General features: G+C 47.5%; 1 protein-coding gene across 1 annotated transcript in view; it reads right to left on the bottom strand.

The window, feature by feature from the left end:
* Positions 1-21,334, bottom strand: part of lrp8 (low density lipoprotein receptor-related protein 8, apolipoprotein e receptor) — a 485,237-nt gene that overhangs the window by 59,082 nt on the left and 404,821 nt on the right. Inside the window, exons 8-11 of the mRNA XM_051932703.1 lie at positions 10,888-11,007; positions 10,680-10,805; positions 6,644-6,815; positions 1,246-1,473 (exon numbers count right to left, since the gene is read on the bottom strand). Coding sequence (XP_051788663.1) covers positions 1,246-1,473; positions 6,644-6,815; positions 10,680-10,805; positions 10,888-11,007 — 646 coding nt within the window. The remainder of the gene's footprint in view (positions 1-1,245; positions 1,474-6,643; positions 6,816-10,679; positions 10,806-10,887; positions 11,008-21,334) is intronic.

Raw genomic sequence — 21,334 nt, 5'->3', positions numbered from 1 at the left:
AATAATATTAATTTAATTGACTTTTTTTATGTTGTCAAAAATTCTGCACGTAAAAACTTATTACCACACCACAAAACAAAACTTAATCTGTCAAAGACCTTAAAAAAGACTTCACTCTTCCCATCGTTTCTGCACTACTTTGAACGTATTCCGTGATTATATTTTGATTAAAATAGGCCATCTATGCGGTGGGTTGGCACCCTGCCCAGGATTGGTTCCTGCCTTGTGCCCTGTGTTGGCTGGGATTGGCTCCAGCAGACCTCCGTGACCCTGTGTTCGGATTCAGCGGGTTGGAAAATGGATGGATGGATGTATACAATAAGACACTTCAGTAAACAATACAAGCACATTACTGAGTCTTCATTGTTTGTTCATTTATTTTTATTTATAAAGTTGTTTTTTTTTTTTAAAAACCCTAACCCTAACCTGTCCCCTACCCTAACGCCTAACCTTAAATTACATTTTTCTCAAACAATTTAAAAAAAAAACACACTTCATTTTCCTCCTGGGCAACGCCAGGTATTTCTGCTCGTATCGAATATGAAGCTTTGTATGAGCTTTTCATTTTGAGCCATGGTGGCTACTTGGTCTTAAACTGAAATTCGGCTTCTCCCATTGCATTGGGAATTCCCTTGGGAACGGCAAGTCATCATTGTTGTTTTACGTTTCCGTCTGGCGTGAAGTACCGACAAGTGACCTTTGACTTTCGGTTCATAGGGCGGCTAATGAACACGTAGGAATCAAGGAGCCAGTGAGCTGTGAGTTTAATCAATGCAGTCCAGGGCTCAGCTCAAAGGCAGCTGCCAGAAATCGGTGTTACTCGTGTTAAACAAATACATGAATGCTGAGCAACCGAGAACAACTGAAAGAGGTGGACAAGGGGGCAAAAAAAAAAAAAAACGATAGTCAATCGAAACTCATGACGAGAGGAAAAACAAGCCTGTCATTTACAAGGGCTTAGAAGCCCCGCCCTGGGTCTCTGGCCCCGCCTCCCAAAGCGACTACCAGCTCTTTCTCTACCCATACTGCACTTCAAGCCAAGCAGCTCTCAGTCTGTTCCTCCCGGCCTGACCCATTAAGTCAGAGGTGGGCAGAGTGCCCGTTCATGTGGTGCCCTCCAGTGCTGCGCACACAGTCCTCGACTCTCACAAACTGCTAGTCTGACTGACAGAGAGTCCCATCATCCAGCCGCACATCTCCGAGTTGACCCCTTAACATGGATTATTAGTAAGGCAGATTACTCACCCTTCCCGGGGGTCCAAGGCGATTCCACGGGGTTCGCCGAGCTCGCTGTCGATGAGCGTCTTCCTTTTCATCCCGTCCGTGGTGGCCACCGAGATGCTTTTGTTCCCCGAGTCGGTCCAATAGAGGTTCTTGTGCACCCAGTCCATGGCCAGGCCTTCGGGAGAATGGAGGTGGCTGTCGATGATGGTGATCTGGTGGGACGCCTCGCTCGCTTTGTTGATGTAGGCGCTAGAAAAGAGGAAACCCGAAAGGCCAGGGTGAAGATTGAAGAAAAATGGAATGAAAAAGAAATGCATTGAAGTTCAAAGAGTTCAGAGGAGAAACTCACACTGGGTGGCGCTGCCAGGCAAGTGAGCCAGAATGGGGAGGGGGGGGGGGGGCTCCCAGGACAAAGCAAAAATAGAAAAATATCCCGCCATGCCAGGCCGGCTACTGAGATCCTCTGAGATCTCCATTAGTAGTGGCTCGCCGTGTCCCAGTTTCACAGACTCGAGAAGGCTCAGTTCGCTAAAAGTGGGGCATTTTAAATTCAGCCATTTATCACAGAGTGTGAAAAGGAATTGAAACGTTCTGTGGACAGAAACAAAGCCAGACCCCCAAAATGCTTCACTTAACCCCGACTGCCATTCCGTCCTGAATTACTGTGCGTGTTAAAGCCACGCCACATTACACGACTTTTCAGTGGCAGGCGTAATTTTAGCGAGTTGGGTTCAGCCTCAGCTACACTCCTGTGACGGTCGTGCAGTGTGACATACCCAGCAACCCAGTCCAGCCGGTCTGCAGCTCAACCTCCCCAAAAAACACAAACAGGTTTGATGTTGTCTGTCGTCGTACATCCAGAGTGCGTGTGTAGGATGTCCAATATGTAGAATGCAACGATGAGGAATAAGGAACACAGGTGGACCAGACCCCTCGCAGGCAGAAGGGACGCTCGCCTGTCTGACGTCTCCTATTATTATGCCCTGGCTGAGCGGTTGAGGGGTGCTGGATGGTGCGACTCGCCGCTTAAGTCCAGGAAGGCGGTGGGAGTTGACAAGCTTCGGAGTGGGAGCCTTATTGGAGCCATGGACAATAGGGACCGGAGCCCGGGTTTGGGTTGGGGAGACATGTGACAGCAGGGACCCCGACACGTGGAAAGATTGCCGTGACTGTCGGTTGGATGTCTTCTCCTCCTGCACGGTCTGGTTAGGATAAGGGGAGAGACGGCAAAATAAAGGGACGCACCGGGATTTTTTAAAAGAACTGTTTCCTGCCTGGAAGTTTTAACCTCAGTCTTAATGAAATGTTTATTTGATTGATTTTAACCCTGACTACCAGTTCTTTTCATTGGATTATTTGTTTATGGAAGTTTTCATGCCCTGCATCTTTGGACTTTTCTGTTTGAAGGTTTTAAATCAAAGTACAGGATCCCGTTCACGCCTACCCCTTGCTGCTGTATGTGTGTCTTCATTTGCTTGGCTCATTCCTTGGTTACGTGAGCCTCCTGGAAGGACCCGGTAGTATGGAGCCGACCCACACCGTCACATACCTTCACATCCCTCGAGCACATCTGTATGAAACGCCATGCTTACACTTCTCTGTATACCTTTAAAGATACTATCACAATATTATAATGCTATAACGTTGGTATATCTCCAATTAGTTCTCAATTACCAAGAATTACTACACAAACCAGGAAATACAAACATGTAACCCCTGTCCTCACGTCCTTACACCTGCTCCCGGTTAAGTTTAGGGCAGATTTCAAAATCCTCCTTTTAGCATATGAAGCCTTAAATGGCCGAGGTCTGGCTTACTTGTCTGAACTTCTTATTGCCTACAAACCAGAGTGGAGTCCACAATGAAATCTCAAGATGGAGGTCCACTTAAGATTCCAAGAATTAATAAAATAAGAAGTGGGAGTTCGAGCTTTTAGTTACAGGACCCCAAAGCTATAGAATGGTCTGCCTGCTACTACAAGAGGTCCTCCTTCAGTCTCGGCTAATAAAGACTCACAGATTCAGTTCAGCACACCCTGACTAGAGCTGCTGATTAGCTGTGCATACTACGATATTTGATAGTCCCCCACTATTCCATTTCACTTGGTGCCATCCCTGTCCTGCCAGGCTGCGCTCTTTTTAAAACTCATCTCAGATAAAGGAGTGCTGGAATAATCACCTGGAAAGATTCTCTCATCTGATTGGTTGGTCAGTACAGACTCCACTGTAGAAAACCCAGGAGCAGGTAGGCGGCAGTTTGGCCGAGGTCTCCAGGACTATCACTTCATTTTTAAGTTTCTCTTTTACAATTTTAATCTCCTCCATTGTCAACTTGCCATCGTTCAACAATTAATTAATGGACAGATGTCGTTGGTTTCCATTTACGTTAAATCAGTCTCTACCTTGTTCTCTGTGTGTTTTAACAGATCTGTATTTAGATGTGCACCCGTTCGGTATTTACTAATGAGTGTAATCCGTACTTGTCCACAGCCAGCACTTAGTTGCATTTGTAGTTGGTTTATAATTTGTAAGGGTGCCAGTAATGTTGACCACAACTGCATATCTATATATATATAAAATCCAACGTCTGTCTGTCTGTATGTCTGTCCACTTTTCACAAGAGAACTACTTAACAGATTTAGATTGGGTTTTTTATCTAGAATTTTCTTGAACATTCCAGTTGCTTCTGCGACTTCTCTCATCCCACTAAGTATCACAGTTCGGTTGCTGCACTGTTTCATTCATGTGAATCCGTGAAACTGGCTGCGGGCCGAGGGGAGGGGGAGGCGGGACCTCAGGTGTAGGGAGCTGGGGGCGGAGCCCTCCTCAATCACGCACCACCTCTTTACCTCTCGCCACGTGTTGGAGCGCACCTCGCCTCCTCATAGCTAGCGATATCAGTTTGTTCAGCAGACATCATCATCTAGAGATTGTTAAGGAGTAACGTTTGACGTTTTTGAGAGACAGAGATCAGAACTACGTGTGTTTTAGGGGCCCTCCTCAATCACGCACCACCTCTCTACCTCTCGCCATGTGTTGGAGCGCATCTTGTCTCCACTTAGCTAACGATACCTGTTTGTTCAGCAGACATCATCATCTAGAGATTGTTAAAGTGTAACGTTTGACGTTTTTAAGAGCCAGAGATCAGAACTATGTGTGTTTTAGGGGTCCTCCTCACTCATGCACCAGCCTCTGCTTGAGTTGCTCTACATCTCGCCACGTGTTGGAGCGCACCTCGCCTTCTCATAGCTAGCGATACGAGTTTGTTCAGCAGACATCATCATCTAGAGATTGTTAAAGAGTAACGTTTGATGTTTTTAAGAGCCGGAGATCAGAACTATGTGTGTTTTAGGGGCCCTCCTCAATCACGCACCACCTCTCTACCTCTCGCCACGTGTTGGAGCGCACCTCGCCTCCTCATAGCTAGCGATATCAGTTTGTTCAGCAGACATCATCATCTAGAGATTGTTAAGGAGTAATGTTTGACGTTTTTGAGAGACAGAGATCAGAACTACGTGTGTTTTAGGGGCCCTCCTCAATCACGCACCACCTCTCTACCTCTCGCCATGTGTTGGAGCGCATCTTGTCTCCACTTAGCTAACGATACCTGTTTGTTCAGCAGACATCATCATCTAGAGATTGTTAAGGAGTAATGTTTGACGTTTTTAAGAGCCAGAGATCAGAACTATGTGTGTTTTAGGGGTCCTCCTCACTCATGCACCAGCCTCTGCTTGAGTTGCTCTACATCTCGCCACGTGTTGGAGCGCACCTCGCCTTCTCATAGCTAGCGATACGAGTTTGTTCAGCAGACATCATCATCTAGAGATTGTTAAAGAGTAACGTTTGATGTTTTTAAGAGCCGGAGATCAGAACTATGTGTGTTTTAGGGGCCCTCCTCACTCGCACGTCAGCCTCTGCTTGAGTTGTTGTACCACTCGCCACGTGTTGGAGCGCACCTTGTCTCCACTTAGCTAGCGATAACTGTTTGTTCAGCAGACATCATCATCTAGAGATTGTTAAGGAGTAACATTTGACGTTTTTGAGAGACAGAGATCAGAACTACGTGTGTTTTAGGGGCCCTCCTCAATCACGCACCACCTCTCTACCTCTCGCCACGTGTTGGAGCACAAACAAAAAAAAGGTTCCCCTCCCCATAACCCTTTGCTTCCTGTGCCTGAATAACAGAAACTAATAAGGTCAACAGGGCGGGGTCAGAGGCGGAGCCTGACTCAACCGTGATACACCACCACAAATCCGACCTTCCAATCGTCTCCATCATCTGCACACCAAACTCCACTCCTCGTGAGGACCTGCCAGTCCATGTCTTGCCCGTTTTCATTTTATAATTACCGGTCATCTTGTTATAGCACCCTAAAACTGTTTTTTTTTCTAATGCAGCTCCTACTCCCAGGTCATCTCCATTTGTCCCCCTTGACTGGTTCTTGAAGACGAGTGACACCACGGCAGACACCTCACCATAACAAACCCTTGCTGTGGCGATGGGCCTGCTCGGTGCACCAGTGGCACATTCCCTTCTTGATGAGCTAGGGGGCAGCAGAGGACCAGGCACACTCCATTGAAGCACTCCTTCAAATGGGTACTCGTCCCTGGTTTGAACATGTGTGCCCAGGGGATGCCAACATCGTTTAGGCGCTGATTAATGGCACTAAAAGCACCAACTCATAAAATACAACAAAAAAGTCATAATGAGAGCGAGAAAAAGAGAAGAGAAAATCTGGATAATGTCTGACAGCTGCTCCGTCTCCCCTGCCAGCTCAGTGGATAGAAGTCATCAGCAGCAACAATTTAGGAGTCGTCACAGCTGGGCCTACTTTAGTTTAATAAAAATGTAATGAGGGAAGAACAACTCGGTGCCACGCTTGGGCACAGCTTAGAGGGAGGGGGGACTAAACTCCCTCATCCCAGTTCTCTGATGATACCGAGTGGGCGCTGTTACCCACTGGGCACCATTTATTAAAGTAAAAAAAAAAAGGGGTGCGCTGTATACACACAAAGGGGCGCCGTTTGTGCTACTGAAGGGGTGCATGTTCCAGACGCTGAGGGGGAACAACACCCCCCACTGCTTGTCAAACTCTGAACATACTGAGTGGGCACTGTTAACTGCTGGGCATCATTTATGAAAGTAACGCACGGTCCGTACACCAGGGGGGTGCGCACCTTGAAGTCAGCAGGGTACAAATGAAGGGGTGCTGTTTGTGCTACTGATGGGACGTGCGCTCTGATCTCTGAATTAAGAGTGAAGTGAGCTCCCATGGCATCTTCGCCAAATAAATTACCTTTACTTATGCGTCTTTACTTAAGCGTCCGAAGAAGCTTTTAATGTACGAGTGTTGAAATGGGACTGAGGACTCGGCGGCCCCCACAGCTCACGTGGTGGGTCTAACGGCTATTGTCCTTACCTGTATATTCTGTGGTGAAACAAGTCACACCAGTACAATTTATTGGAGGCCACGTCCACGTCCAGAGCCACAGCGTTCTTCAGCATGGGCACAATCTGCGTGTAGTCCTTCTTGATCAGGTCAATCTTCCGGATTTCATGGCGGTTTATGAACATCAAGTAAGGGCTCTTCCCTGGAAAAGAATCCCAGATTCACAATAAAGAGGCATCCACACCCAACGACCGAGAATGCACAGTGAAAGGCGCCACAGGTAACGAGGGTGCAGGTATCTCAAATTCTCTAGCCATTCATCCTTGAATTTGCTTAATCTGGTCAGGATGCCAGGTAAAGGGCCAGGCGCCAGATGTTTTATTTTTTTAATTTTGCTTTGTAAAGTTGTCATTATGATTGGGATTTGTGTGAAAGGCGCTATATATATCAGGAAGATTCCCTTTTACCTTTTTATTGTTCTCCTCAAAGCCCTGGGCGAAATTTACTATCATATCTACTCATGTCTATCAAGGGGCTGACATCGATTTAAATACCCTTCACTGGTGCCACTTATGCCATCTCAACATTTCCAAAATCGCTCTATAAACTTGACCAGACTGACGAGCATCCAATCCTTTTTCCCTCACTTCTGCTTCTTCTTCCTAGCGTTAGTCCCACGCGATCGCAGGGTCCGCTTGTCTGCAGCATCTCCTCCATTTGCATCGATCCTGGGCGTCCTCCGGGGCAACACCAGCGATTTTCATGTCCTCCTTGATCTGCTCCATCCAACGTTTCTTCGGTCTCCCTCGCGGGTGTCTGCCTTGGGGGATCAGGTCACTGAATTCTCATCACCGTGGGCGACATGCCCATGCCATTGTAGCCTTGCCTCACGCATCTTTCCCATTAATGGTGCAACACCCATCCATTTCCGGACGTCGGTGTTCATGACATGGTCCAAGGCACCACCGCAGCACCCTGTTTCCATCACACTAAGGGCCCGTTTGTGCTTTGCAGTAGTTGTCCAGCACTCTGAGCCACAGAAGGCAATTGGGCGCACCACCATTTTGTATATCTTGGACTTAAGACGGTCTGGCATGTGGCGGTCGCAGAGGACTCCGGTGACAATGCAGCGTTGATCCTTGCATGGACGTCAGGGAGCAGGTTGCCGTCACTGCTGATGACCGAGCCGAGATACTTGAAGTCAGCAACCTTCTTCAGGTCTTCGCCGCCAACACCGATGGTGCCGTTGGTCTGCGGGCCACACTCCAGGTACTCAGTTTTCTTGATGTTAAGCCGCATACCATTGGCATCCAAGGGAGTCTTCCACTGCTGTGTTAGCTGCACCAGATCTTCACGGTCTTCATCTTCAAGGAACATGTCGTCAGTGTAGAGGAGCGACTATGGGTGTGGTGTTTGGAGATCAGCGGTTACCACGTCCATGCATAAGACGAACAGGAGAGGCGAGAGGGTGAATCCTTGGTGGACTCCAACATTGATTGCGAAAGGTGTTGAAACTCCCGCTGGACACCGGACGACACTGCTAACATGGCTGTATAGTGGCTTGACCCAATCAACGTGGGCTTCAGGGATGTCATGTGATCATTGGGCACACCAGATAAGGTCATGAGGTACCTTCTCAAATGCCTTCTCCAAGTCAAGGAACACCATGGGGATCATCTTGTTCTTCTCCCGGTGCCTTTCCAACAGCAGCTGGGCAGCTGTGTGCAAACGTCTCCCCCCTCCATGATGTGAAACTCGGAGGGGGGATCGCTGAGTGACTTGCTGTCAATCATTTTTGTGCTCCACCTTAACACCTCGCTGCAGATCTTCAGTCTGATTGGTGAGTTCTGTTTGCTGTTACTACTCTGGCCCTGACCCACTGCATCCTCTCGATGAAGGGCCCACTTACTTTAGCACCCGCACGAGTCCTCCATACTGAGAGAATGAAGACAAACCTGAGAGCCATTATAAAGTGCTGAGGACCGTCAAAGAATCGTTCAGCAGAAGTGTGTGCAGAAATGTGGCAGGGGCTCCTAAGATGATACGCCTTTATAGTGCCTCACGGGAACATACAAATGAGAGGGTGTGTTGAGAAGATGGAAAGAGGACTATGAGGGGCTGATGAATGAAGAGAATGAGAGAGAGAAGAGGTTGGATGATGTGGAGATAGTGAATCAGGAAGTGCAATGGATTAGCAAGGAGGAAGTAAGGACAGTGAGGAAGAGGATGAAGAATGGAAAAGCCGTTGGTCCAGATGACATACCTGTGGAAGCATGGAGGTGTTTAGGAGAGATGGCAGTGAAGTTTTTAACATGATTGTTTAATGGAATCTTGGAAAGTGAGAGGATGCCTGAGGAGTGGAGAAGAAGTGTACTGGTGCTGATATTTAAGAATAAGGGGGATGTGCAGGACTGCAGTAACTACAGGGGGATAAAATTGATAAGCCACAGCATGAAGTTATGGGAAAGAGTAGTTAAGTTACTCGGTTAAGAAGTGAGGTGATGATTAGTGAGCAGCAGTGTGGTATCATGACAGGAAAGAGCACCACAGATGTGATGTTTGCTCTGAGGATGTTGATGGAGAAGTTTAGAGAAGGCCAGAAGGAGTTGTGTTGTGTCTTTGTGGACCTGGAGAAAGCATATGACAGGGTGCCTCGAGAGGAGCTGTGGTATTGTATGAGGAAGTCGGTAGTGGGGGAGAAGAACATAAGAGTTGTACAGGATATGTATGAGGGAAGTGTGACAGTGGTGAGGTCTGCAGTAGGAGTGATGGAGGTGTGATTACATCAGGGATCGGCTCTGAACCCTTTCTTATTTGCAATGATGATGGACAGGTTGACAGACGAGATTAGACAGGAGTCCCCGTGGACTGTGATGTTTGCTGATGACATTGTGATCTGTAGTGATAGTAGGGAGCAGGTGGAGGAGACCCTGGAGAAGTGGAGATATACTCTAGAGAGGAGAGGAGTGAAGGTCAGTAGGAACAAGACAGAATACATGTGTGTAATGAAAGGGAGGTCAGTGGAATGGTGAGGATGCTGGGAGTAGAGTTGGCGAAGGTGGAAAATACTTGGGATCAACAGTACAGAGTAACGGGGATTGTGGAAGAGAAGTGAAGAAGAGAGTGCAGGCAGGGTGGAATGGGTGGAGAAGAGTGTCAGGAGTGATTTGTGACAGATGGATATCAGCAAGAGTGAAAGAGAAGGTCTACAGGACGGTAGTGAGACCAGCTATGTTATATGGGCTGGAGACGGTGACACTGACCAGAAAGCAGGAGACAGAGCTGGAGGTGGCAGAGTTAAAGATGCTAAGATTTGCATTGGGTGTGACGAGGATGGACAGGATTAGAAATGAGGACATTAGAGGGTCAGCTCAGATGGGACAGTTGGGTGACAAAGTCAGAGAGGCGAGATTGTGTTGGTTTGGACATGTGCAGAGGAGAGATGCTGGGTATATTGGGAGAAGGATGCTAAGGATAGAGCTGCCAGGGAAGAGGAAAAGAGGAAGGCCTAAGAGAAGGTTTATGGATGTGGTGAGAGAGGACATGCAGGTGATGGGTGTGACAGAACAAGATGCAGAGGATATAGAGATATGGAAGAAGATGATCCGCTGTGGCAACCCCTAACGGGACCAGCCGAAAGAAGAAGAAGAAGTGCTTCACGGGGTGTCGGACTCTTATTTTATTTTATAGTGCCATTTATATAGCCCCTTTCTATCTATCTATCTATCTATCTATCTATCTATCTATCTATCTATCTATCTATCTATCTATCTATCTATCTATCTATCTATCTATCTATCTATCTATCTATCTATCTATCATATAGTGCCTTATCTCTCTATCACGCATGACTGTCGTTGTGTTGTGTCAGCACTTTTTGACCGACTTTGGCTTTCTCGTTGGCATAAACCTCACCAGGGCTGACTGTGTCATTTCACCAGTGACATGGAGTTATAGGACCCCCTCCTCAAGTGCCCTAAGCCCCTCAGTCCAGGACCCCATCATGTAGAGCGCCCCACGTGCTGACTGACTGAAGGCCCAGCCTGGGCGAGTGTAGGGGTCTTACCCACTGCCTTGCAGGTCTTGGTGACGGCGTCCATCTCGTAGCCTTCGTAGCACTCACACTTGAAGTCTCCTTTGTAGTTGATGCAGATTTGGCTGCAGGCGTCCGGATTCTCGCACTCATCGATGTCTGAAAGGCACATTTCATATCCGTCAGTTGACATTTGCTCAAATTCACCCCTACAAAGAGCCGAGGACGCCCTGCCGGTTACCTCCGCACGTCTTCTTGTCCAGCAGTTTGTACCCCGAGGGGCACTCGCACTTGTAGCCGATCTTCAGGTCTGTGCACAGGTGGCTGCAGCCGCCATTGTTCTGGGAGCACTCATTTAAATCTGCACAAAGAGAAGAGGGTCAGGGATTAGCGTCTCTGGCACTTGAGGCTATGCCAGCTGTAAAGCGGACTTGTGGGGGTCTGCCAGGCCACGTCAAGCCTGTGGTCAAAAGAGAAGTACGCGCCAAGGAAGACCACTCTGACCGCACGCCTGCTCATGTTGTTTTTGATCACGTCAGGTCTTTTATTTTCGCTGCATACAACCCAGGGAGCTCAAACCACACTTGCTTGTTTCCCAGGTGGCTCCTCTGGGATGGCAGCCCATAATTAATAATCACCACCACCAGATGAAGAAGCTGGGCGCTAATCTATGCATGCTGTGTGCCTACTGGCAGGCTATTAGGCTGCCCGAGATACCCGGACCGTATGCTAAAACATGGCATGACCATCAGTAGGACATCCTGAGCACCTCTCACCATCCAGACAGGGCACTGCGTTAGAAGGTGCAATACAGGCCCTGGGCACAGACGGGCGAGGAAACAGAAACTGGGAAGAAAAGGATGGTGGGGGGAAAAGGAGAGGTCACCAAGATGGGCACAGAGTGAGAGAGAGCAGATATATATGGGGTGAGACCACCACCGATAGAGACAAGACAGGGTAGATTAGTGTGACTGATACTAAGGAGTGGAAAGAAGGGGCTACAGGAAGAAAAAGAGATGGGGAAGGGGCATAGCAGGAGAAGGCCGGGCGAGACAGTCGATGACATGAGCAGGCACTTTATATGCTGGGAGTACGAGAAAGAAGACAACGGGCAACATGGGCACTGAACAAAGTGTGGGCATCACTGGGGTAATTACAGGGAGCTATACTGTGTGAACATGAGGCTCAGCGAGGCGGGCAGAGCAGGCAGACCACTGAAGCACATACCCTAGAAAATGAAAACTGAAAACGAGAAATTTACAGCCTTGTAGGGGAGAGAGAAAAAGAAAGAAAACATCAAGCTGACAGACTGGGAACAGTGGGGGGCATGACAGGGCTCCAGGCAAAGAATCAGGAATCAAGTGGGGTTACTGGTGGGCGATAGAGAGAAAGAGAGAGCAGGTTATTTGAAATATACCATACATGAAATTGAAAGGCACTATATAGAGAACCAGGGTGGGGTAATTAAAGAATCGTCAGAAAATCAACTGGGCATACTGGTGCTGAATGTAATGAAATTACAGGGCACTGGAAACAGTGGGGGGCATGACAGGGCACCAGGCAAAGAATCAGGAATCAAGTGGGGTTACTGGTGGGCGATAGAGAGAAAGAGAGAGCAGGTTATTTGAAATATACCATACATGAAATTGAAAGGCACTATATAGAGAACCAGGGTGGGGTAATTAAAGAATCGTCAGAAAATCAACTGGGCATACTGGTGCTGAATGTAATGAAATTACAGGGCACTGGAAACAGTGGGGGGCATGACAGGGCACCAGGCAAAGAATCAGGAATCAAGTGGGGTCACTAGAGGGTGACATAGAGAGTGAGAATATAAATATATATAAAGTGGAAAGGCACTATATAGAGAACAATGGTGGGGTACAGTATTAAAGGATTAAGAGAAAATTACCTTGACAGACTGGTGCTGTATATAATTAAATTACAGGGGACTGGGAACAGTGGGGGGCATGACAGGGCACCAGGCAAAGAATCAGGAATCAAGTGGGGTCACTAGAGGGTGACATAGAGTATGAGAAAGTGACAGCGGGTTACTGTAATACACTGCATATGAAATTGAAAGGCGCTATATAGAGAACCAGGGTGGGGTAATATAAAGGATTGACAGAAAATCAACTGGGCATACTGGTGCTGAATATAATGAAATTACAGGGAACTGGGAACAGTGGGGGGGAACACCACAAGGCAATCTCAAAGTATGAGAGATCTTAGGGCTATAAACAAGGTGCGGTCACTAGGGGGCGATAAAGAGTGAGAATGAGAGAGAGCAAATTACCGAAACAGATTGTATACTGTACAAAATGAAAAGGCGCTATATAGAGAACCAGGGTGGGGTAATTAAAGAATCGACAGAAAATCAACTGGGCATACTGGTGCTGAATATAATGAAATTATAAGGGAACGGGAACGGTGGGGAGCATCAAAGGGCACCATGCAAAGAATCAGGAATCAAGTGAGGTCACTAGAGGGCGATACAGGGTGAGAATATAAATATATATATATATATATATATATATATATATATATATATATATATATATATATATATATATATAAAGTTGAAAGGCACTATATAGAGAATAATGGTGGGCTACACTATTAAAGGACTGAGAGAAAATTAGCTTGACAGACTGGTGTTGTATATAATGAAATTATAGGGGACTGGAAAAGGGGGGGGAATGCCACAGTTGAAAATACAAAGTGTGAGAAATCCCATGGCTATAAACAGGGTGCAGTCACTGGAGGGTGATAAAGAGTGAGAATGAGAAAGAGAGAGCAGGTTACTGTAACAGACTGTATACAAAGTGGAAAGGCGCTATATAGACAGTAAGGGGTGAAGTATTAAAGGATCAAGAAAGCATCAACTTGGCAGACTGGTGCTGTATATAATGAAGCTTCATGGGACTGGGAACAGTGAGGGGCATCACAGGGCACCAGGCAAAGTATCAGAAATCAAGTGAAGTCACTAGAGGGGGAACGACAAAGAGAGGGCAGGTTACTGAAATAAACTGTAAATGAAGTGGAAAGGCGCTATTTAGAGAATGTGGGTGGGGTAAGGTACTAAAGAATCAAGAGGGCATCAACTTGGCAGACTGGTAGTGTATATTATGAAACCAAAGGAGACTGGAAGGGTGGGAACACCACAGGGCAATAGGTGAAGCATCAGGAAACACATGGCTACTGTATATAGAGGGTGCCGTCACTAGAGGGCAATAAAGAGCGAGAATGAGAAAGAGAGAGCAGGTTACTGAAACAGACTGCATGCAAAGTGGAAAGGCACTATATAGAGAACAAGAGGGGTGTAAAGTGTTAAAGGATTGAGAGAGCATCAACTTGACAGACTGGCACTATATACAATAAAACTACAGGACATCACAGGGCAAAATACCAAAGCAAAGAGTGAGAATGAGAAAGAGAGAGCAGGTTACTGAAATATACTGCGTACAAAGTGGAAAGGCGCTATATAGAGAATGAGGAGAGAGATTCAAGGATTAAGAGAACATCAACTCGGCAGACTGGTGCAAACTACAAGGAGACTGGGAAGGGTGGGGAACATACAAAGTATCAGGAATCAAGTGAGGCCACTAGAGGGCGATACAGAGTGAGAAAGAGAGCGCAGGTTACTGACAATAAAGGGTGCTATATAAAGAGCGGGGGGTCCGCTGATGCCATCGAATGGCCGTGTACAAGCTGAGGCTACAGGAAGGTTTCTCCCTTGCCTCAGGTTATGCTCATTTTTAGAACAGGTTGTGCTTATTTTTAACACGTGTAATGTGCTCTCTGCACACGTGACATACAGTAGGGTCTTTTTAGGAGACTGTGGACACTTCCTAGTCATGAGAAGCAGGTTAATGAGACCCCCTCTGATCTTTACAGTTCAAAATCACCACCCCCTTACTCTGAGCTCCGCCTTCTCGAAGCATCGGATTGGTTTAGAAACGTGACACTCGGCTGATCCCACCCACTTTTAAGCACAATTCCTTCACGGTGGTCTCCAGACCACTCCAGCATTATAATGGCTAGCTTCAGTGAGCCTACCTCCATGGTGTGCTAAGAAGCCCCTCTGGGGGTCTTTTCTGATGAGGGAATTCAATGTTTCATTCTGATGCCTCAGACTTAATGTTGATTGTAATTAGTTTCAGTTTCTGCACAACATACATGATTGATTGATTGATTGATTGATTGTATTATCTGTCCTCTGAGTCTGTAATTTGTTTTTGATGTTTCTGCTGCTGCACACATCTAAATTCAACCGGGACTAATAACGTTTAACTCATCTAATCTTTTACTTCTTTATCAGCATGGGGTCTAATTAAGAGACCGGTTGAGGTGAATACGTGCAGCCCTCCAGGACTGTGCGTGAAGACCCCTGCCCTTGGAGTCGGTGAGTTTACTTGTGTTTTGTTTGATGTGCTTCTTGTGATGTCGCTCGACTTTCTGACCCGCCGCTCTGCTTCTCTCTACCGGACTGGCACTTTGTTGGCATTGCACTGTTTGTCTGCATTGTTTGGGGGCAACCGCTTTTGACTTCTGTGCCCCACAGAGCTTCATGGTTGCTGGAGAGCATTTTGGAAGACTATATCATTTATGTTATAAACATTCTGTGTCTGCCCTTTATATCTAGCCAGGGTTTGATGGTATAGCCCCCTCTAATGGGCATACTGGAGAATTACAGGACTGTCTTTTGTGTTTTGGGCCTCTCCATTAATAACAAATATGGCAGGTCTGATCTGTATGTGCTTGGTCTTTTACTGAGTGACCACATTTTTATTGAAGTTTAACATGTAAGATTCAAAGAAACAAATCCTCAGTAATCAAGCGCTTTACACAGGGAGTGGGGAGCCACTTCAGCCACCACCAGCGTGCAGCATCCACCCTGATGAGGCGACGGCAGCCATTTTCTGGCAGAACGTTCACCACACATTATCAAGCGGAGAAGGGCTGAGAGAGAGAGACAATCAGAGACAGGAGATGTTTAGGGGGCCATACCGACTACGCCATGGGGGGCCATTTAGCCTGGACTTTACCAACGATGTACTTAGAGACCTTTAGTGACCATAGAGAGTCAGGACCTCAGTTTTACGTCTCACCTGAAGGACGGTGCCATTTAGTTACAACATTGGGATCCATACACGGGGTAAGCGGCCCCCCTGTTGGCCTCTCCAGCCACAGCCCAAGCTTTTCCTAGGTGGTCTCCTATCCAAGATCCTGGCTTAGCTTCAGGTTGGATGGCCTATCCTGAAGTTCAGGTGCCATGACTGCTGGTGGGGACCTCAAGACACCGACAGAAGCAAAAAAGAAACAAACAGAAATTGCGCAAAGAGTGAGACGCCATGTCTGCCGGTTTAATGGTGAGGAGTGGCACAGCAGCATTGTGGGACACCCAAGGGTGACTGCGGTGACAGTCACTGACATTACAAACATTTTATCACATCACAGTCACATCCACTGCCCGTGCTGACCCGCTCCTGGGCCGAATTTAGATAAGGGGGTCCCGTCTCTGACCACGCAGCACAGTACCCTAGCCAGGAATTTCAGACGTCACCAGCAGAGGGTGATAATGAAGACTGGCAGCCCTCCGGCAGGCGAGAAGCAATGCATATTAATGCCATCTGCCGAAAATAATAAAAGCACATTTCAGGCTTTGGGATGCATGAGACGTGCCGTTCACGGAGCCACGCAAACACAATTTAATGGCTGCGTTATTAAAAAGAGAGAGACGAGGACGCTTTAATGGAAACACCTGACAAATCGGTCAGCGCAGTCTATTATTATGTTATAACAGACGCAGTCTGGGGGCAATTATCTGCCTCAATACCCCCGGATCTCAGTGATGGGCTTAACGAGGCCGACAGATGACAGGCAGCGCCAATTGAGACAATGCGTGCTGCGCCCCCCCCCCCCCGACACCCCCCACTCGTGATAAATGGCTCTACTTTATGGCTCCAAATGAGGGAAATTATTAGCTTTTAAGGTGCTGAAAGGCAGGCATTTGGATGCAATTCACCCTGACGATGGAGCGTTCATCTCCGGAACGCCAACTCACCGCCATCTTTATCAGGAGGGATGGCAGACGGTGAGACCTCACAAGGTACACACACACACACAGAGATAGGTGACTTGCTGTGGTGTTCACTTTGAGAGGGGCCACAAAAACGAAAGCATGACGTGATGGTGGTGGTCCCGGGCAGGTCACCTCACTTGGCACGGCACAGACTGGCATCCCTGCCAAGATGGGTCCCAGTCCATTACCTGACTGCGGGGCCAGGAGAAAGAGAAGGCAGGAGACTTTCTGTCTCTGCCATGAGATTAGCTGGAAGGACAACATCATGGAACAATCGGGGAGGGGGGGGGACTCCCCCCATAGATGGCAGCATACAATGCAATGCAATTTATTATTGTATAGCCCAGCGTTTCTCAACCTTTAAGTATTTGCGACCCGAGTTTTCATACCAGTTTTAATCGCGCCCCCCCCCCCCCCCCCCAATGTTTTTGTAAAACCCTAATAAAATTTATTCCTACATTTTTTGGTGCCAATACACCATAGCGAATAGCGAAATTACGCCACATATGGCAACATTCGCGCCCCACGGTTTGAGAACCGCTGGCATAGCCCAAAATCACACAAGGAGGGCTGCAATGGGTTCTAACAGGCCCTGCCTTTTGACAGATACCCCCCCCCCCCCAGCCCCCCAGCCCTGACTCTCTAAGAAGACAAAAAAAAAACCATAGTAGGGAAAGAAATGGAAGAAACCTCCGGAAAGGCAGTTCAGAGAGAGACCCAGGGTGTCAAAAAGAAAGGGGGTCAATACAATACAACACACAGAACAGAACAAATCCTCCGTGCAATAAAAATATTTCAAGTCCACAGCAGATTCCCACAGTAGATGATATCACAGAATAGGATTTGGATTTGCTTGGAGTCCTGCTGTAACGGTTCTCACATATTTCATGTGTGCTTGTGAACTGTTTCTGCCGCTTGCTGCCTTTTAGAGGTTATGTCCAAGGAATTAACTTACTGTGAGATCTCTCTTTAAGGGGAGCAGGGGGCCAAACTACACCTGTGGGTCCTTGCTAAAACGTACTGTGGTGTGACGTAAGGGGAACTGACTTTAAAAAGGCAAGGAGGCGCGTATTTTAAAAAGGGGGAAGAGAAGGAAGGGAGGCTGTTGAAATAAGGAGCTGGGAAGGCGAATGAAAAGAAGAAGCCAGCAGTAAAGCAAGTGAGACTCCGTAATAAGGACGGTGGGGTGCACGGCTAACCCTCGAAGGACCTTCGGAGCTCACGGCTTTACTTGGCTGTTATGGCGCGGGCGTCGGCCATGGATGGACGCTAACGCTGAGACACCCGGGTGAGACGGACTTCATCCTTCAACAAAGGAACTGTCGCCAGGCCGGTGAGATCGCTTCATTTTATATATAAGTTCAGTAAACGTGTCAGCGGCACACATCAGGATGGGTCGCTGGATTCACTGCAGTCTTCCCAGGCCGTGTGAAGATTGACTTTTAAAACAAAGTTAATATAAAAGGGACTGGGGAACGTGTGTGTGTGTGTGTGTGTCTAATTTATATTTGTATATAGATGTAATATAGCTTTAAGTACATGTCAATATATTTGGGCTGTTGATAAATAGGATATTTTTCTGTTTCTTTTCCTTGCTTTCTTTGCTGTTGCGCCGTATTCTGGGGAATATATTATAGAGTGTTTAAGGGGGTGGCATATTATTTAGGGTTTGAATAGTTATAGATTTTATAAGGCTTGTTTAAAGGGTGTTTATTGTTGTGTTTGATTTATAATATCCATCCATCCATCCATTATCCAACCTGCTGAATCTGAACACAGGGTCACGGGGGTCTGCTGGAGCCAATCCCAGCCAACACAGGGCACAAGGCAGGAAACAATCCCGGGCAGGGTGCCAACCCACCGCAGGACACACACACACACACACACACACACCCCAAACACACACTAGGGCCAATTTAGGATCGCCAATCCACCTAACCTGCATGTCTTTGGACTGTGGGAGGAAACCCACGCAGACACGGGGAGAACATGCAAACTCCATGCAGGGAGGACACGGGAAGCGAACCTCAGGTCTCCTAACTGCTACCACTGCGCCACCGTGCTGCCCTGATTTATAATATATATTATTTTTTTTTTATTGTTTAAAGAATTGTTGGGGTGATTATTTCCTTTGTATAAATTCACAAAAGACAACTCCAGCTGAGGACATCAAATTGGGGCTAAGGTTCTGTCGGTTTACGTTCCTAATAGAATTATTTTTCCTAAGAGTAGGAGATTTTTGTGTGTGCCGAGCTCCTCATCCAACTTAAGAGGCACTCGCTACACTGGAGACCTTGGCCATCAAGCTGCCTCCCCCTATTGGCCATTCCAGAGCGATGGGCCAGCCAATCCGATGAAAGGACCCCTCTACCTGATGATTCCTGCGATCTTCCATCAGAGATGACTTTACCTCATGGCAGGCAGACAACTCAGCCCAGCATCTCTGGGCTTTGCTACCCAAATGGACACCTTTGGGGCATGCTGGGAATTGTAGTGCAGTGGCACCTGTGGGGCATGCTGGGAATTGTAGTGCTGTGACACCTGTGGGGCAAGCTGGGAATTGTAGTGCTGTGACACCTGTGGGGCATGCTGGGAATTGTACCGCTGTGGCACCTGTGGGGCATGCTGGGAATTGTAGTGCTGTGACACCGGTGGGGCATGCTGGGAATTGTAGTGCTGTGACACCGGTGGGGCATGCTGGGAATTGTAGTGCTGTGGGGCATGCTGGGAATTGTAGTGCTGTGACACCTGTGGGGCATGCTGGGAATTGTAGTGCTGTGACACCTGTGGGGCATGCTGGGAATTGTAGTGCTGTGGAACAGCACTGTTGGGTGCTGCAGGGGTTTATGATCCCAACATTCAGGGAGTTCGGATTGAGCAGGAAGCACTTCCAACGACACGTACCCTCAGCACTGGAAGTACTCCCGGGTCTTGGATAAAAGGAGTCTCTCTGCCTTCCCCCAGGTGAGTTGGAGTCGGGAGGAAGAAGGGCAAAGCTCACCTGGGGGGGTGTGGAGGAGAAGAGTGAAAGAAGAAAAGAGTTGTGTTTGCCACTGTTAAGAATAAGCCTTTTGTCGAGATAATATTTTGTAATAAACCATTGGTGTGAACCCGGGACTTGTGTCTGGAGCTTTGGGGTGTTGCAGTGCCCCCTACTGGTCACAACAGTTATAAGGAAAAATGGTGATGGGTTTTGGGTTCAAACCCGCACCTGGTCCTTGTCCATGTGGAGGGTACAGTGGATTTCTAAAGAACTGAGACCCCCTCACTTTCTCAGCTCTTCATGGTGTTTCGATTTTATTTTAAACTAGCTGTCCCTCGCAGCTGTGATGAAACAGGACAAACTTTAAAAATTGACAGACGTTGGCACTCTATCTGATCGCGTTCAGGTCTGATGGGTGAGTGTCCCCTGCATGGCTGTGATATCTCTGCCAATGAGCAGCTCCCCTCTAAAACAACACGTAGCTCTGATCTCTGTCTTTTAAAAACGTCAAACGTTACTCCTTAACAATCTGTAGACGATCATGTCTGCTGAACAAACCGGTATCGCTAGCTAAGCGGAGGCAAGGTGCGCTCCAACACGTGGCGAGACATAGAGCGACTCGAGCGGAGGCTGGCGTGTGAGTCAGGAGGACCCCGCCACCTGGCTCCCTACCCCTAAGGTCCTGTCCCCCTCCCCTCGGCCCACAGCCTCTCCCTTGGACTCACGCGAATAAATCACTCAGATACTTAGAGCGATGAGAGAAGTTGCAAAATCAACTGGAATGTTCCAGCAAATTCTAGAAAAAAAACCCCAATCTAAATCCGTGAAGTAGTGAAAAGCGGATGGACAGACAGACGTTGGATTTTATAGATAGAGAGATGGATAGACTGGATATTTTTTGCCCATCAGTCTGCACTCAGTTAGCCCATAATGACAACATGATGACAGATACTCAAATTGAATAAAAGTGAAAAAATTCTCTGAAGTATTCAGACCCTGAAGTCAGTACTTTGTGACTAGAGAATGGGACCAAAATATCCTCCGAGAGCGACTTCTCCCCCACCATCCAAGAACGGTTTGGTGACCCACAATGATGGAGCACCGGGCCACAAGGCAAAAGTGACAACTAAGTGGCTCAGGGAACAAAACATCGACATTTGGGGTCCATGGCCAGGAAACTCCCCAGACCTTCAATCCCATTGAGAACTTGTGGTTAGGAGGCGGGTGGACAAACAAAAACCCCCAAATTCTGACAAACTCCAGGCACTGATTATGAAAGAATGCCATCAGACGTGGACTGCCAGCCTGCCAGGGAAAATTGCAGAGATCTTGAAAAAGAAAGAAGGGCCAACACTGCAGATATGGACTTCTGAAACTTCTGAACTGCTTGAAATTCTACTTCAGTTACACCAGAGAAACATCTGACATGAAGGTCTAAAAACACCGAAGCAGCAGACTTTGTGAACGCCAACACTTGGCTCACTTTTGGCCACGGCTGTAGATGACATGGTCTTAGTTTTTTGGATGTTAAGCAACAAGCCAGCTTTTGCGCTCTCTTCTTTTACAATTTCTTCTTCACTTTCGGCCGTCAGGGTTGTGTCATCAGCATATCTGAGGTTG

This window comes from Erpetoichthys calabaricus, chromosome 10, assembly GCF_900747795.2.
Source record: "Erpetoichthys calabaricus chromosome 10, fErpCal1.3, whole genome shotgun sequence".
NCBI lineage: Eukaryota > Metazoa > Chordata > Cladistia > Polypteriformes > Polypteridae > Erpetoichthys > Erpetoichthys calabaricus.
Note: the sequence above shows the minus strand (reverse complement) of the source record. Positions and strands in the feature narration are given on the sequence as shown.